This window comes from Zootoca vivipara, chromosome 8 (assembly GCF_963506605.1).
Source record: "Zootoca vivipara chromosome 8, rZooViv1.1, whole genome shotgun sequence".
In the NCBI taxonomy this organism is placed as follows: Eukaryota; Metazoa; Chordata; class Lepidosauria; order Squamata; family Lacertidae; genus Zootoca; species Zootoca vivipara.
Window position 1 is genome coordinate 22,569,626 of NC_083283.1, and position 18,667 is coordinate 22,588,292.

Here is an 18,667-nt window from a genome sequence, read left to right on the forward strand (position 1 = left end):
TATTGAGGGGCAGACAGCAATGCTCTCTTACGCATCTTTTCAAAAGGGCTTAATTATATTTTATAGCCTGGGCCAGGAGTCCTGCTTGTTTTGTGTCTAACAAGGTTCAAGTGGAGTTCAGGCCAGTGATGAATCAGAAGCAAAGTCAAAGATGCTTATCTTTATGAAATGAGCTCATCTCCATTTAAGAAAGGCTAAGCAGGTACATCATGTTCAATACTGAATGCTAAACAGCATGGAAATCACAAGATAGCCAGTGATTTGATAATTTTTGATTTATTTTTTGTTTCAGCAACTTGGTTCACAGAAAACACTACCCTAATTCTGGACACTTTTTCACTTTCAGTCAACTACTATTTTATGCATAAAATGATCTGCTAAATAAATGATGACAAAAATGCAGTTCAAAACAATTAAGCCTTGTGCTTGAAAATAGTATAGTACCGTAGTTTATTACTACCCAACTGGGAAGTAAGGAAATGACAGTATGGGAGTGGCTGTTAAAATAAATTCAGTTCAGACAGAACATTTTAAAGTAGCAATACTCCCAAGTACACTTTCCATTTTTCTGTAGGGCAAGCCCCTCTTAAAGCATGTGCAGAAAAAGTTTCTGGAAGATTGTGTCCCTAATCTCGGGAGTCTCCCTTCCATCTTATATTTACTAGATCCCAGCTGTTCCAGCAAAGTATAACTTTACAGCTAACAATATTCTGATAGTAGTTTTATAATAGTAAAATATAATGTGTCGGGTCCAGGACTCCAACGTACCGATGTCATGCACAGCACATACATCAATTTAATAAACAAAATGTTCCTTTCTCAGAGGATATGCGATTACATCCATTATGAATGTAACAGTAAGGGGGAAAACCTTTTGAAAGGAACAAAACAGTTTAAGATCAGTCCATCTGAATGTCATCCCTGCTTTGCACTTTCCTAAGTGAACTGGCAGGTGGAACTACAGTTTTAATGGGCATATATCTTTTGAGAGTTTTCTTTCCCAAAATCAGCAAGCTCAAATTAATTTGTAATTTTTTTAGGGGGGGGGGGGGGGATAGGACATGCCAGTTCATCAGTAGCAACTCTGAACTCTATTATAAAGTAACAGTAGGGAACCTGACCAGGATTAATAGTGGTACTCAGTCCTGGGATTAGGTGGTGTCTGATTTCATGGATTTTAGGCCATCTGTTCTTCCCTCCTACATTTAGTTCTGCAGAACTATAAACGCACCTCTACCTCAGGGACTATAGAAAGGAATTAGAATTGTTCTGCTTTTCATTATCACAAGATTCAGTAACTCATTTCATTGTCAGGATAATCCCCTTTTACTCTTTCTTTTGCGCTTGTAGGGTATGCCAAAATGACAAATAAAATCCCAGATGTTAGAGACCTGATGAGGTCTCCACCTTTCCTTGAGTGTTGTGTTTAAGCTACTTGGGACACAGTGTCAAAACTGACAGGACCCTGATGCCTACACCCAATATTCATTACAGTTCGTTAGTGATTTGTATAGCTGTCTACAGGCTGAACTTCCACTTCAATCCTCGGTGGCCATTAAAATGTTTAGTTTGTCCTCTGGCTTTTACTGACAAAGAATTCATTTCCTATTGTTCAAGTGTTGGAAAGAGTTTACAGTTCTTTCTAAAAGTAACAAAGGTCTTCTGGGTGCCGTAAATGGATTGTTACTCTAGCATATTATTTTAGGTAGTCAAAATTAATTTGATGTTTTATTTCTCCTTAGGCTAACTTTCAGATCTGAAGCATCCAAGGGCCATTGCAACATCTTAGTAGAGTTCTCTCATGAGAACCAGTTAATTCTCAATTGGGGAAGAATGTTTTCTGCTCAATACTCATCATTAACCGCTCTGATTTCTAATATTTCACAAATATTTCCACTGCACTACATTTTGAATAATTTTGAAGAAATTCAGACTATTTCTTTTTGTTTGTGTTGCTGAATATTTAAAGATAAAACATCACACACAATAAAAACCACAACAGATGTTATTCTGAAGTGCAGCTATACAGTTCACTGCATTTCCTTCTCTAGCCCAAGGCACTGAAGTCCTTTCTGGCTAAAGAGGTTTGTTGTTTTAAATGGATCTCCTCCTTTCACTTTGCAGAATGCATATATCACTACGCTTTCCTTCCACCTCAGGACCATTTAAGGACTAACTGTTTGCAAAATGTATTTATAGCTTTGCTTGCATTATTGTGAGGTGCAATAAAGGAAACTTAAGAAAAAAGTTCCAAACTGCTACAACCTTTCCTCATAGTGGAAGTGGCCTAGGACCCACCAGTGGGCTATGGGCTTCAGTGTCACAACCTGTCATGACCCTCTTCTTCACTTGCCCCATCTCCTAGCTGTGCCATGGTCTTTTTGGTTAGACAAATGCCAGAACCAGCTACTGCTTGCATGCTGAGTAAAGCTGGTTGGAATACAGAGTTTTTGGGTCGGTAGGTGGGGGGTCCTGAGGGGAAAGGATAAGAGGAGTTTTTGAAGAAAAATAGAAAATGAGAGAATACTAATGCATTGTAAGTTAGAGCCATACAATACACACATCTATCTGACATGTTCCCTTGTTCGCATTAAAAAGTTAAATGAGACCTTTAAACAGAATATACATTTTTAAAAGCTCGGTATAGAACTCAAGACCCAATTCCATTTAATAACTCCAATCTTATTTAATATCTGTATGAGGTCTCCGGGGGAGATCTTAAGGAGATTTGGGGTGAGGTGTTACCAGCATACTGATGATTCCAACTCTTTTGCTCAGTAACATCTGGATCAGAAGAGGCTGAGCAGGTGCTAAACTGCTGCCTGGATGCAGTCATGGGCTGAATCTAGAGAATGCAAATATCCTATGGGTGGGTAATTAGTTCCCAGGTCCAGGAATGGATTGTGCACCGGTTCTGAATGGTGTTGCATTTCCTCTACAGGTGTGTAGTCTGTAGCCAGTCATCTAGGGACTCAGGTGACCTCAGTGGTTCAGAGTGCACAACACCAACTATGACTGTTCCTGGACAGGGACTGTCTTGCCATGGTGGCCCATGCACTGATAGCATTATGATTAGATTACTTAAATGTGCTGTCTGTGGAGCTTCACTTGCACCTAGCTTGGAGGTCACAGCCTGTGCAAAATGCTAGCGTACTTAGCGGGGCACCTTCTAACACTTTGTTTTTTGTCTTGTGCATTGCTCAGTTTGCAATATATACCGTTCTGTTGTTTTTAATCTTATTTTCATCTAGCTTTTAGGATTGTTATTGTTTTTATGTAAACCACTAATTTTTTTAGTATTACATTAAGCATTATAAACATTTCACACATAAATATGAAACATGATTAGCTCCAAGCGGAAGAACAGACTACCTAACCACACGGCATGCATAACCACTGTGTCTGTTTAAACATGTGGAATTCTGCTAGCTTGAGTTTCTGCACACAGAAGACTCAAGCAGTAGCGCTGCAAGCAGGATCCTTCAGAGCATGTTCTGTGGGTGGAACTTCACTACATGGATCGAGGTGTTGTTGTTGTTTTTAAAGAAAAAATATATAAGTTGCAACTAATAAAAGGAAACCACATTTTTCAGAATTACGAAAGTACAAAGTAGGACAAAAACCTAGCTATTAAAATTCCTGATTAAAAGGTCCTAATTAGTAATATCTGGGGGAAAATATTTTAATGCAAGGTTATCAGTTAATCGAAACTCTTTTAAAGTTATTAGCCGAGGTCATAAGCTCTTGTTTTTGCCAACACGAAGGAGGAAACATGCCTACAACACATTCCCAAGTGAGGGTTTTAAAAATGGTTCTCGGCACATAAGATTCCTCTTACATTACAAACCAACTTCCATCTCTTACACAAAGACTCATCTGGAAAAGAGGCCTTTTACACTGTTTATAAAATACTGTCAAATAAAATTTGTAAAAAAACATATTTCACTAAAAATAGCTTGCGTAAGTAAGGGATTAGAGTAGTTTCTGCTGCTATAATTGTTCCTTTGTAGTTTTTTCCATGATGTTTTCTGAACAGCGCCTTTTGACTATGTTTATTAAAGTCAGCACATCAAAAAGGATCAAAGCCAATGCTAGTGAGAACTAAAATAAAAAACCAAGTGTGTTGTGTTGTCTCATGGGAGAATTATGCAGATTCAAGTAAACAAGTGCAAATTGTTGAGGTTTTAATGAACATTTTCTAAAATTATTGAATCTGAAGTCATTCCTTATTATAACATCTGTACAGCAGATGGCCATTCTGTATAAAAGGCAAGCAATGCTATTTTGTCTTTTTTAACAGTCCATCTGAGATGACTACTTTTTGTCATTGTACGCCATTTGCTTCAGCAAATAATTCGTAAAATGCAGCTGCTGCAGATGGTCACCATAGTTATGCGATTGTAAAAACCCGAAACACAGTGAAGTATTTGTGTATTAGTTTCATATGCCAACATCAGCTCTATTCAGCTCAAAAGGTATATCCATAAAACTTGGAAAATAAAAAGGGGCCGACTGACATGTTTTTAATATTATACTCTCTCTCTTTTTAGATGTAGCTACTGCAATTTTATGTTCAGGCAAACTACGCTTACCTGTGGAACTATATATTTCCACAGTAAAACTTTAATAAATATATATATTCTGTGGCAGTCCTATCTGAATTTTTTACCAGCTAATGTATAACATTAGCATTTATCCTATTGTTCCTATGAGTATTTTCTATTTTTAAAATTACACGAAATGCCTGAGATTAAAACACATGAAACATGCTTTGCTACTGATTAAAAACAAGAATGTATTCATTTCATTAATTATTACAGCCAGATCAAGAAACTGCCGGGAGGTTTTTTGGGTTTATTTGTTTTTTATCAAATTCATTATTGCTACAGTAAGAGAAATATGAAATCACTTTGCCTTTCCCTTTGTATAATCTGGTTAGTGATGTTCTTCCCCTTCAGTGATGAATTTTCATTTTAATTAGGTCTGACACTGCTATGACTTTATTACGCGTTCTTACTGAATTAAAAACATTCTCGAAATTTTAAATTCACAGTCTTGCTCATACCATGTATGTGTATGAGCATAACTGACTGCAGAAGAATGTGCTAGTTCTCATCGAAATGTTCAACCTGCATTTGAGCTGCGCCACTTCAGACTGCAGGTGGGTGTTCACTCACATGATGGGTTCCTCCCACCAGGACCCTTCCCCATCTGCAAAAAAAATTACCTAGCATGTCAGGGAGAAGGGCTGATTATAATGCTTCTCCCTCGCATATCAGAAAACTATTTGGAGGAGATTTCTAGAATGGAGGAATATGCCATCATCAATGGGAATCAATGGTCTATAAGCTACTGTGAAGTCCCACTATGGCCACACTGCATAGCACCACCACCACCACTTCACATTTCTCTTCCAGGCAGGGGCAGAAGGCAGATGGTGGCAGCAGCTCCTACTTGCCATTGATCTTCTTTTGCCTGCCCAAAGAAATGAAATGGTGAGTGGCAACATGTGTTAGGAGCATCCACCACAACTCATGAGGAAAGGGGCAGTGTCTGTTTGCTTTCCCAAGCAAGCCACTGGGCAAGTGGTAATGGTGGCTAGGAAAAGAAGCCGCCTCATGCTCATCTCTCCGATTCTCTGGGCCACGCCTCTTGCTCTTGGTCACCGCTGCTACCTGTCACCGCTGCCACCTGCCAACTTGGGTGAGTGGGCATGTGAGTGAGGGTGTCTGTCAAGCTGCAGTCACTTGTGCTTAAATCTTGCAGATGAAGATGTGCCTTCAAGACCCGGAATCAACCAACCCACCTACTAGGATTATGTTGCTGAAACAGATGGATGAAGTTCAAGAAACAGTGATACCTACTGCTCAGCCTGCCAAATTGCTCTTTACAGCCTCATATATAACAGGAAGGACCCTGGGCTTGGAGATATAGGGACTTCTTGTAGAAATTGAAACATACCAGACAAGCAATAACGCAAGAGAAGATGAGGGAAAGCTTTTGAAAAGGACGATCGGAACTGACAAGATGGGCTCATAAGTACGTAAATATGTTAAGAAATGCCGTGTATTCTTTCCTGCCGGTGGTCTTTCATGCTGCAATTGAGACACAACTGGAAAAGGGTGGGAATGCCTTAGCTTGTCTTGTCTGTACAGCATTTTTTTAATGGATAAAAATTATTTTGGCCTCTAGCACTTCCACAGTCTTTCATGTTCTATGAACCTTAAATTTTTCATTTTTTAACTTTTAAAACAATAAAAAGTGCTAAGATTTATTGGCCCGAGAAGGAAGATTCCTGATGAAAAAGCTATAAATCACCTCGCTTGGCCTGGAACTTATATTTCTCAGCTACAAATCGCTATCTTTATCTCTTAAGCTACTTATGCCAACTCACTAAAACCTGGCCAATATCCAGTGAGGAAAATGTACAATTTAAATGACTTTTATTATGAGATTCCCCAACACAGCATTAAAAACAGCATAAATCCAAACACGGAATGATAAACCATTTATGATCCATGCTTTTCAGTTAAGCTTTGTGTTCTTCCAATAATTAATGGAATTAGTGGGGAAAATTTGGAACTTAATATCCTAATTTCATAATGGATTTTCCCTCCACTTCAAACCAAAGGATGGTTAAATTATCATTTTTTTAAAAAAATAAATAAATCTGTGGCATATTGATTTAGTATATGCTAAGCAGTATTTCATCTCCAGTTTAGTATGCTTCCAGTATTTCTATAAAACACCAAATGTTCTACAGTTGTTCAGACTTAATAGCTATGGTTTATTATTATGGGAATGACCCTTGATGAGTCTCCATCTCATGTGACACCCCCCCCCCCTTGAGTATATTTGCAAAGGAACTGGAAGTTTTTGCTTCTGCTTTTGACCAACTGCAATTTGTTGTTTTGTCGAAATCAAGACAAACTGCAATTTGTCTTATCTGTGTTTTATATAAACAAGTCAACACCGAACCTTTGCTTACGCAGCCAGCTTGCCTTAATAAACTATAGTTAAGGTTAACCATAGTTTGTCCTGGTTTGGACAAAATGACAAGCTGCTATTAGTCAAAATTGGAAGCCAAAGCTCTTTGGTCTTCTCTTTGCGGCTGAGCCACAATAGGAGAAGTGGCAGCGGAGTGTATGAGCTCAAGGTTTGTCTAGAGTTGTTCCCATAATGGCAATCATAGTCCATTGTTTTATTGAACAAAAGGGACAGTTGTCTCAAATTCTGTTGGGTGATATTCACAAGCCACCCACTAGGGTCCAGGAAAACCAGGTCACAGGAAAAAGGGAAAGACCACAGAATTGTGCACACTCCTCAAAGCACTCCGCACTCACTCTTATATATTTGACATCAGCGAACCAGATTAGAATGAAACCTAGTACACTCATAAGCCCAATTCATGTGTAATCGTGTAACGCTAGAATGAAGGAAGTGGGGCTTTCCAGATTAAAACTATCATCAAATCTGATGATTGGCAATACTGGTTAAGACTGTTGAGAGATGGACTCTAACAACTTCTGGAGGGACACAGATTCCCCAGCCCTCATGGCTCAACATTATGAGAACACCCTGCAGTGAGCCTCAGGCATACATATTCATCTCTTCATTCTTCTCTTTATGCATCAAGGGGAGCAACTGAAAGCTTCCAGTTTTAGTTTTGAATTAACCAAGGTTTAATTTAAGTTTGAATCTGGGGGAACACATGTTTATTTTAGCTGTGGTTAGTCTTAATAATCAGGATCTGAAACTACAGCTAGAGGATTTTAACTAGTTTGTTTAAATAACCACAGGTAGAATAGATTGTGGTTTCCTGTGTCTGGGGATCACAAGAAACAGATTTATTCAACATTGAAAGTGGAAGCTTTCAAATGCTCCTATTCTTGAAATGCTAAACCATGGTTTCACATTTTGTCTTAACTGATCCAGAAACTCACTTAAATTATCTGGTTAATTTTTGCACTGGGTTAGTACTAACCACTAATGCCAAACCTAGGTAGAAAGGTGGTGGTGGCAACAATTAATATGTGCAAGAGGCATAAGATCACATGGACCAATCTTTTGAGTTCTAAACCTTGGTTTATCTGAACTGGGCCTATGATGGCGAATTGTACTGATCCTCTGAGCACATACCATAGTAGATACCACAAAGTTTCTTAGAACACAGTCATGGGTGCAATTCATACACATATAATGCAGGAGCATATTCAATAAATCATTTTGTACTTTTATATGCTATTGCATCTTATGGAGCCAATGCTTTACCCAGGTTGATAGCTTGCAAATTAATCAATATAAACAAATTGTATTCTAGTTCAGAGTCCAAAGCATATTATAAGTGTTGCATTATTTCCGTTTCAAGCACATATATTATTTTAACTTAAATTATATTAGCAGTTTCCTCAATTTAACTAAACCATACACATATTCTGAGATGCAAATTCAATAATAAGCAGAATTGAAGTTCTGTTTTCAGGGATCAAATCTAAGCAAAATTACATAAACCACAGGTGAGCCATGGAATAAAATTGTTTCTAGAGATCTCTTACATTTAAGTACTGGAAATGAGCGCAACAGACAGGCCTGTCAATCCACTGGTACTACCAGTGCCTTGTGTCTAATTCAAGTTGCTTCTATCTCAACGTTCTCATGATACCACTGTGATAAACAAGTAGGACTTAAAATGTTCTTACCTTTGCCCTTTGAGCTAGCTTTGACATTCAAATTTCCACTGAGATTTGATAAAGATGTTAATAGGCAGGGTTTCCTAGGATCTGGACGAGTTTCCATAGAAATGACAATCTGAGTGGTGTGGATAGAAACCTTCTGACAAAATGAAATGTCCATCCATAAGTTTTCCTGGGATGCCTTTTGTCCTCCATCACCATGGTCTTCAGAGTCAGAAATCTGACTTTTGTAACACTGGGGTGTTAATGTGTCATCCTTCTTTGGAAGGCTATCAGCTGCTGAAGCATTTTCCTCCTGAGTCTCATCATCACTTTTGCTTTTGATCTTTTTCAGAAATTGTTTCATTTGATCCAACTTGGCAAAGCTCAAATTTGCTTTCAGAGGCTTTGATATATCCACATTTATCTCAGCTGTGGGACAAATAGGAAAGTAGGGGTGGAGAGAGAAATTTGTCTTAACCATTTCCCCCCCTATAAAAATTATGCATCCTCAAACGATTAATTTACTGTAAAATGAAGTTCAACCCAACTGCTTTTCAAAGAAGGTAATAACCTGGCTTCCTACTTCAAAGTTAATTAATTAGTGGACTTAACTTCGTCATGTTTATTAATTTCAATGGACCTACTCTGAGTAAAACATAGTTGAATACAACCCAAATTCTTCAGCAATCTGTTCTTGGCTAATTGTATTTATAATTTCATAAATATTCAAAGTGCAGCCCTTCCAGCAAATGTTTTAACAAAACACATCATGAGAAGAGCATTGTTTTACACAAGAGGGTGGGGAGGAATTATGTAGTAAAAGTGTTGGGAATCCTTAAAGTAAAACTATGCAAAGGAAAAATTGTGGTTATGCTGCTTCTCCTCCAGTCCTGCTACAGTCCTGCTACCCAGAGGTAAGCCATGGTTTGGCTTAGCATTACATCTAAACCTGAGTTCATGGTTTGTTTCACTTTGGACCAAGTGAGGAAAAGCTTTGGCCCTCCAGATGGTGATGAACAACAACTCTTGTCATTCCTGGTCACTGGACATGCTTGCTGGGGCTGACTGCAGTTGTAGTTCAGCTACATTTGCAGAGCCAAGGGTTCCCCACACCTGCTCAAAACAACCCATGAGCTGTAGCCAAAGTTGGTTCTTGATACACCGCTTGTGGTGGGGAAGAGGAACCATGAACCTGAGCTCAGCCGTAATGCTAAACCAAACTATGCCTTAGCCCCAGGTAACATGGCAACAACAGGACCAGAGAAGCATCACAGTCACAAGTTTTTCCTAGTACTATCCACACGCTCCCATAGTCACACTTAGCCATGGTTTAGTTTAACTTTATGTGTGAATTGGACCATAGTCTGGAACAAAGGTCTCCTTTCTGGCAGTTCACGTTACTAAACTGCCAAACAACTTTTTAAGCTTTCCTGGGGGACTGCTGAAAGTCTTCAGTGTGCTCATGCTCCTTACTGGATTGTAGACATTGTTCTCATTTAACTATTGAATTCAAAATCTCAGTTCTTCATAATGTTTTTGCCAAATTGGAACAGGAACATGCATACTTGGAAGTTTATCTGATGCCAACTGAACTTGCTTCCAATGTAGTGTCTGTAGAGAGGTCGTTCTAGTTGTTCACCTGATGCTATCTGAGAGGCACGTTCCTTAACGATATCTTTAAAAGTGTGTAATGTGAAAAGCTTGTCTATTTTCTCATTTCAACAACCTCATATCAACAGCCTCAGATATGCAGATGACACAACCTTGACGGCAGAAAGTGAGGAGGAATTAAAGAACCTTTTAATGAGGGTGAAAGAGGAGAGCGCAAAATATGGTCTGAAGCTCAACATCAAAAAAACCAAGATCATGGTCACTGGTCCCATCACCTCCTGACAAAAAGAGAAAAGCAATGACAAACCTAGACAGCATCTTAAAAAGCAGAGACATCACCTTGCCTACAAAGGTCCGTATAGTTAAAGCTATGGTTTTCCCAGTAGTGATGTATGGAAGTGAGAGCTGGACCATAAAGAAGGCTGATCATCGAAGAATTGATGCTTTTGAATTATGGTGCTCGAGGAGACTCTTGAGAGTCCCATGGACTGCAAGAAGATCAAACCTCTCCATTCTGAAGGAAATCAACCCTGAGTGCTCACTGGAAGGACAGATCGTGAAGCTGAGGCTCCAATACTTTGGCCACCTCATGAGAAGAGTAGAATCCTTGGAAAAGACCCTGATGTTGGGAAAGATTGAGGGCACTAGGAGAAGGGGACGACAGAGGACGAGATGGTTGGCCATTATTCTTCTCCAAGCCCTGAATCTCCACTTTAATTGTTCAGCTCTTGATGCTCCCATTCATTAAAATATTTTTTCTGTTCATTTTAGTTCAGCTTCCTCCATTGTTCAAGTCATAAGTCAGTATTTCTCAAAATATTTATCAAATATGTCAGTATTTCTCAAACTTAGGTCCCCAGCTATTGTTGGACTACAGCTCCCATCATCCCTGACCTCTGTCCTGCTAGCTAGGAATGATGAGAGTTGTAGTCCAACAACAGCTGGGGACCCAAGTTTGAGAAACACTGCACTAAGCCAAACCATTGCTTAGCATGATGCAGGCTGAGGGAAATGAGATTGAGATCTTTTTGCAGCTGTGCTGCACTGAGTTAATCCAGTTTCACTTAAAAGTCCCCCAGACCAGGGCTTAACTCTCCCAGACCAACCTCAAGCCATATCTGTAGGACAAACCTTGGTTATAGCATGTGCTTAATCTGGAGAGAGCTAAACCACAAGCCTAGGCTTTGATGACATGCTAAGCCAAGCCAAGCAGTGCTCAGCATGGTGCAGCAGCAAAATTACCAGGGGAGAGTGAAGCAGCATCTAACTCCTCTTCAGGAAGCTGTTTACTCATGTGTTCATTTATTTATTTATTGAATATAACTTATATACCACTTTACACCAGAGATTCATTATTCGCCATGATTTAGTTTAGCATATCCAGGTCACTGTGAAATCAATCAGAATGGCAGAGGAGGAAGGGAAAAGAAGAGGACAGAAACTCCTTTTTTTTTTTGCTTCCCACTGTTGCTATTTTCACTATCCTACTTAGCAAGTACATATGGAAAAAGCAGTATGTACCATTTCCATCACAATCCTGATCCATTACAATCATGATTTGCTCCTTCTTAGATAGATATTCTGGGGGCTAAGGTAGCTGCAGCGGTGAATTGGTGAAAATTATCTCCCTTTCCCTGTCAGCTGAGTCATCCACTGGATCAAAAGTCCTCCTCTTCACAGACTGAAACACCCGAGGTATACAATTAAGACCCTCATCCATAATTCAGCAACAATTAATCTATCAAAAATTAAGACATACAGTATAGTGAAAACCTAAAAGCTCAAGGGCTTTTAGGGTGTGAAGAGAGATAATTGATGAAAACAAAAGCAAGACTATGAAGATTATGATAGCTCATATGGATGGAGAAGGTACAATTTCTTGCTCTTTGAAGCATTTCCTAGAACTATGCTTTGCAACAGCTAAAACCATACCTGTGTTAATGAATATTTACTATCTGGCAGTTTTCTTCATTCTATTAAGAAATGCAGCTATCCAATTACGTCACTATTTCAAAAACCTATTTGTAACAAAGCAATGGAAAAAAAACCCTACCGGAGTGTTCGAGTGTTTTTTGCAAATGACCCTAAGTTAATTAGAAAAGTCTGCACCCCGGTCAGTTCCCCTTCTCACATGTCAGCTCTCATTAAATCAAAAAATTCTCATTTCAAAGTTAACCAACACCATGGTTAACAAAACTGTTAAACTGGGATCAAGTGGGCACATTCCTAGGTTTATATATGATGTCATGCTAAGCAGCCCACAGCTGAACTCGCAAAAATATGAATGATTTTTCAATATAGTAAGTATCTGATCTAATGCTAATTCTCTCTCTATAGGCTAACTGTGCTGGGAACAGGTGGCCCTGCTTTCAATTATGGAGGGCTAACATGCCAGTGTGAGGCCTGGATTAGTTCACCTTCTCACAGGGAATTTGCCTCGGTTGGGAATGGATTTATTATGGCTTCACACATGGAATGGAGCTCATGTCAACTGAGGGCAGTGACACATCATACGATTCAAATTAACCTGCTGTGGACTGTTCCGCAGGGCTGAGGCTGTGTATTAAAATGACGACATTTTAAAACAGCTTGAAAGAAACCAGGATTGTCGAAGTGCAATGGTTCCAATTTGTTCCAACTAATCTATCACCTGCTGGAGATATTATTGTAGTGGGTTTCTGGTAGCTGCTATTTTCCAGGTTTCTCCAAACCACTGACCTTGCTAATGGGTACAATTGTTGCCTTTGGAGGTAAAGGGGGAGGGAACCCTACAAAGTGCTTTTTTATGTATGGCGAGAGGTATGTTATTCATCACAAACATGTGACCAACGGAAGTGGGGGAGGGGAAAACCTAGACAAACAAACCTCCTGCAGCCTCTTTGCTGAAAGATAAAACAGAGTCTACCATATTCCTTAATTTGACTGGACAAAATGTTGTACATAAAAATAACTCATACAGCTAAAATATGATAAACTTAATAATTTCATACATACAGGTCATTCCAAGAAAATGACAAGGGTGTGCATTTTGGCACAAGAAAGCTTGCATTTTCCTTATTAATCAATGGATGGTTTATGAGGTTTGAGAAATGGAAAGGATTAAGGATTACGGATTAAGGATCAAGGATCTGGTGGTGGAATTGAGGGAATTGTTACCCAGGGGAGGGAGGGAAAGATCTAAGAGGATTTGTAAATATATATGAAGATGGAGGATTTGGGGAAAATGATATATATTTTTAGGGAGAAATTAAAGGCTAAAGGATATACTTAGATGAAGTTAAGATGATGTCTAAAAGTGAGTAAGACATACGATTGAGTGAAGAATAAGAATCGTAATTGTTGAGTTATTTTGTAAGCATTGTGAAAGCTGCATAATGGGATATAAAATAGATTCGGGAAGGGAGGGACGGGGAAGTCGAGGATAAGACATTAATAAGATTCTGATATTTGGTTTTGTTGTTTTTCTTTTTCTCTCTTTTTATTTCTTTCGTTTTTATTTTGTATTTTTTATATTTTTATATTGTAAAATTTTCAATAAATATATTATATATATATAAAAAGAAAGCTTGCATTTTCCTTAGACTTGTAATTAGTAACTTTTAGGTATATTAAACTTTATGAATTGCTGACAGTTTTTGTAATATTTTTTCACAAAGACTGGGATAAAGTATGTCAGGAAGCCAAAACATCCCCGTATTTAATGTTTTTATCTTTGAAAAATATTAAGTTATCAATTAGAAAGAACAGTGAGGTCATAAAACAATATGATAATCTCCATCATGGCCAGCTGACCAACAAGGACTTAATATAACTTTGCATCTTTTCAAATGCAGTTCACCACTATTAGTCTCCCTCTCCCTCTCCCTCTCTCTCTCTCATTACAAACAGGTAATGTAAATTTAAGGAGGCAAATCTTTTGTACACACATTTGCATTTATTAGTATAAAATATCACATAAAATGAGTTACATGTTAGGCTGCAGTATAAAAACTGAAATCTTGAATAATTTTCTCCTATGTATTTTACAAATGAATGGAAAGGGCTAGTTTAAAAACACAGTACTGTATAGCTTGACATTTATTCACTCTATAAATTTTGAGATAATTGGAATTTATTTTGCTAGCATTTGTAAGAGTTGAAATAAAAGTGCTGTAAAACGATTTTAGTTTAGTTGTCCCTACGGTAATCAATAACGAATGTATACACCTTGGAATATTTACAGTTGCAATATAATTTTAAGTAATCATTTAACATAAACCATCAGCCCACATATTTATAGAATGGCACACAACTTAAATACCAGCATCTGTAGGGATGTATTTACTCTCTTTATCAACTATTTATATGGTCCTGTTGCTCTATGTGTGGAGTGCCACCTAGATTATTTTGTTTAGGTCACTTGAAACTTGTTCCATGCATGTGGGTTTTCAAGCAGCCCAGATCAACTCCTGGCTGAGGGTCCCATACTTGTTTACTGTAAATTACTACTGATACCATTTCTTCAAATACTACACTAAGGGCTATCAAGACTTCCTTTTGCAATCTGCTTTCCAAGCACAGGTCTGTGATTTCCATGTCCATGTCCGAGCAGGGCTTTTTCTCTCTCCTCCTGACACTTTCTCGCTGTTTACTGCAGAATTGGAACAAACAGCAATCCTTGGGGAAACTGATGGACAAGAAGCCCACAATTGGACACGGAACTCGGAAGCACGGACTTGGTTACCCAGTGAACGCCAACGGTTAAGAGATAGAGGTGGACTTTGAACCTTGCCTAACTGTTGCTTGTGCCTCTTGCTTTGCAAGAGTAATAATAACAATGGTATGCTTACCTGGTCCATTGAGGAAGTCTTTAATCTGCAATGAGATGAGAGGAGGTGGGATGCCGCTTTTAGCATCAATTTCCCCTGCCACTGTCTGTAACCATGTCTTGCAATAGTCCAGAGTTTCTGGGAGAGTTTTTCCAGGGTCTACCACAGTGAGAAGAGTCTGGTTAGGACATGTTGTTAATACAACAGCTAACAATGTAATAAAGTAGTGAAGGGAAGTAATGTGCATTCATAGCTTTTAAATATCTATGGCTGGTTCATATACCATCAAGTTTATATAGATAAAGTCCTGGTTCATGTGACACAGTAAGGAAAATTGCAGGCCGATGGGAAAGTGAGAAGTGGTGGCCTCCTGGAAAGGAACTCACAGCTGCTTTTCTCCTCTCTGGGCCTTTCTGCTCCTGTGCAACACTAAGTGTCCAAACCAGGCTTGTGATTATGGTATCTACTCACTAACCACAAATTGCAGTCAAGAATAAACCTTTACAACAGCTCATGGTTAGGGAGGAGAGAACCAAACCAGAAGTATGGGGTCTGTCCAGGAGCCCACACATTCACCTGGCCCTGGTAAACCATGGTTTGGCTTACTTTGTCTTGCAAACCAGGCCACAGTATACACGTATATCTCATATAAATACTATAATATGATAATTATAGAAATGACTGCAAATCATCAGATACTACCATCAAATGTTTAAAGGTGCCACATATAAACAGTTAAGTTCAGTGTAACTAATAGGTGCCTATTAACCGGGCATTCAAAATAGGTCTATGATCTAATTTCTAACCCTATTAGCAATGCATTCAAAATTTCGTAGCATTCTTTTCAAACGATAAGCACAAAAGTAAAAGCAAGCAAACAAGAAAAGGAATAAACTATAAACAAGCCCTAGAGATCAGAAAACCACATGTTTGGAAATGCAGTAGAGTGGTTCTACTTATGGGTTATTTGATACAGTTTGCAGTTTCACTGACATTGCAATCCCCTTTTACTACTAGGCTTTTGAAGTTAACTTCAGTAGCTTTTCCTCTTGGCCCTCTTTAATGAAACCCCTTTGCTCAATCCTTAATATTCCCAATTGTGACTAAAAGTTCACATTTGGTACTTTTCAGTTCTCTGTCTTTCTTCATGTCCTGGACAATGTATATGAGAAATCAGCACTGCGTAAAACTTTTTAAAATCTACGGCAACCCACAGTCTTTGTTATATTTCAATTGGGTGTTTTGTTTTCTGTTCTTAAGTAGCTGCAGTGCTTAAGCATTAAAAAGAACCGCTTTAAGAATTTTATCCACAAAATTGTTTCATTCTGGCTTAATCCCACACTGCATTACCACCATGACCCTTGATCCTCTTTTGTTCTATAGTGATGCTTGCAGAGAATACTGCTCCCTGATAGTCAGATAATTTAAATATGTTACCAATAGCTTTATTCACAAGTAGGATGTGGTGCTTTCTCTTGAAGTACTGTACGGTAGTTTCATATCTTTGCTTATAGTCAACATATGGCAGTGTGGTATGGACTTATGTTTTGGAATGCATTTCTTGACTTAATCACAGGATTGCTATATAACCTGGCAGGTATTAAACCTCGTGTAATTTCAAATAACATACTGAAACCAAGTAATTGTGACTTTAGTTCTACATGGGAAGTCAAAGGTTAAACTAAAAGTTAGCACATTCCTCTGTTGGTTTTTCAATATCATTATTTGATCAATATTCAGGTCTTGATTTTACAGCACTGTACAAGCTTGTACTATACAGTGGTACCTCTACTTACAAATAACTCTACTTACGAATGTTTCTACTTACGAACGGAGCTCCGTCCGCCATCTTGGATGCGGTTTAGATAGGATTTTTTTCTACTTATGAATTTTTAGGTAGGGTTGCTTCGACTTATGAATTTTTTTCTCCCAATGCATTCCTATGGGATTCGATTTACTTTTTTTATTTTACTTACGAATGTGTGTTTGGAACGCATTAAATTCGTAAGTAGAGGTACCACTGTATATTTTACAATAAGCTCTTCCTTTTCTTTCACTTAAAATTACTGCCTGCTCCAATGGTAATTACAAAAGAATACAATACTGGATAGCTCAAATGCATTTTCTGCTTAGAATACCCTTCATCACCAAGATTGGGTTTTGTTTTGTTTTGTTTGTAAAATCAACCCTTCAAGTTCATTTTATTTATTTCCAATATTTGCATTCAATTCTCATCAGAATAGATCACAAAGCAAAGAAAAAGCAAAAATGCATATGTAAAACAGCACTGTATTGAAAACTTAAAAATCCAGAAATAATATATAAAACATCCAACTACTTTTGCCTTTTTAAAGGTGTCAATGAGATTAGAATTGATCATCAGATACTATAGATAGTCCGAGAGAAGATTCTCACGCACTAAAATTAAATTTGTCATACTGCAATCCATTTATGCTAGGTTACTTTTTATGAGTCCTTAAATTCAAATTTTCATTTTCTCTGTGTGTGTGCCTATAAAACCAAGTGCATCAGTTTAACTGACAACTTAAAAAATAACAACACATTAATATTCACCTGAGAGTTCTTAAATAACTCAAATTGAAACTATTGATTTTTCAACAAAATGGATAATTAACAAACTATGTCTTAAGGAGAAATTGCATACACTTCACATTATTGTAAATTTAGGTAAAGAAAAAGATTACTGGGAGGGCCACATAATTTGAATAACTTGATGATTTGTTTTATAAAAACCCCACCATCCTAATAAATCATAGATAAGCTGGTGAAAAACTAGAATTACAGAACATGTCAATGTGCTGTGATTTCAGCACAGGGAAGTCTTGCCTCACCAACCACTTAGAATTGTTGTATCAAAAAATTCAAATTGTAATATAGAGGAGGAATGACATCTTAGTGGTACAGCTCATGTTCTGTATACAGAAGATCCCAGATTCAATCCCTGACACACCTAAGTTAACAGGATCAGGTAGCAGGTTTCATGAAAGTTCACCACTGGGAGAGATCCACTGACAGTCAGAGTAGACAAAATTGGGATAGATGGGAGAAGTCCAACCCGATATAAGGCAGCTTTCTATGCAGCTGGTGAAGTCTATAAATAAGTAGGTATTCTATACCTAAACTTTCAAAAAGCTTTTGACAAAAGTCATTCAGATTCTTAAGGGGGGGGGAATATAGCGGTCATAAAGGTAAAAAGACACGGCTGGTGCATTATTACTACAACAGAATTAAGAAGCAGAGATTAGGAATAAATTGACAGTGGAGAAAAGTAGCATTTTCTTATCATATTAGCAGAGAGAAAGAAATAGTAACTTCCTCCTCCAGTGTCCCAACCTATCACCAGATCAGGAACAGGCTGCAATGGCTTCTTTATAGAACATCTGCGGTGTATGTATTGTATTACCGTGTTTCTCATATTATAAGACATGTCTTATATTTATTTTTTCCTCAAAAAAACCCACTATGGCTTATTTTCAAGGGATGTCTTATTTTTTTCCTCCTCCTCCTGCCACGGCTGGCATTGCTGCTGCGCCTATCACTATGTCTTATTTT

General features: G+C 38.1%; 1 protein-coding gene across 5 annotated transcripts in view; it reads right to left on the minus strand.

Moving 5' to 3' along the window:
* Nucleotides 1–18,667, minus strand: part of VPS13B (vacuolar protein sorting 13 homolog B) — a 358,159-nt gene that overhangs the window by 90,278 nt on the left and 249,214 nt on the right. For 4 of the 5 annotated variants that reach the window (XM_035126123.2, XM_035126121.2, XM_035126124.2 and 1 more), the window contains exons 35-36: nt 15,116–15,253; nt 8,700–9,104 (exon numbers count right to left, since the gene is read on the minus strand). In XM_035126123.2, the coding sequence (XP_034982014.2) occupies nt 8,700–9,104; nt 15,116–15,253 (543 nt within the window). Of the gene's footprint in view, nt 1–5,712; nt 6,113–8,699; nt 9,105–15,115; nt 15,254–18,667 lie in introns of those variants that run through there. The other variant, XM_035126125.2, reaches the window with a different exon arrangement.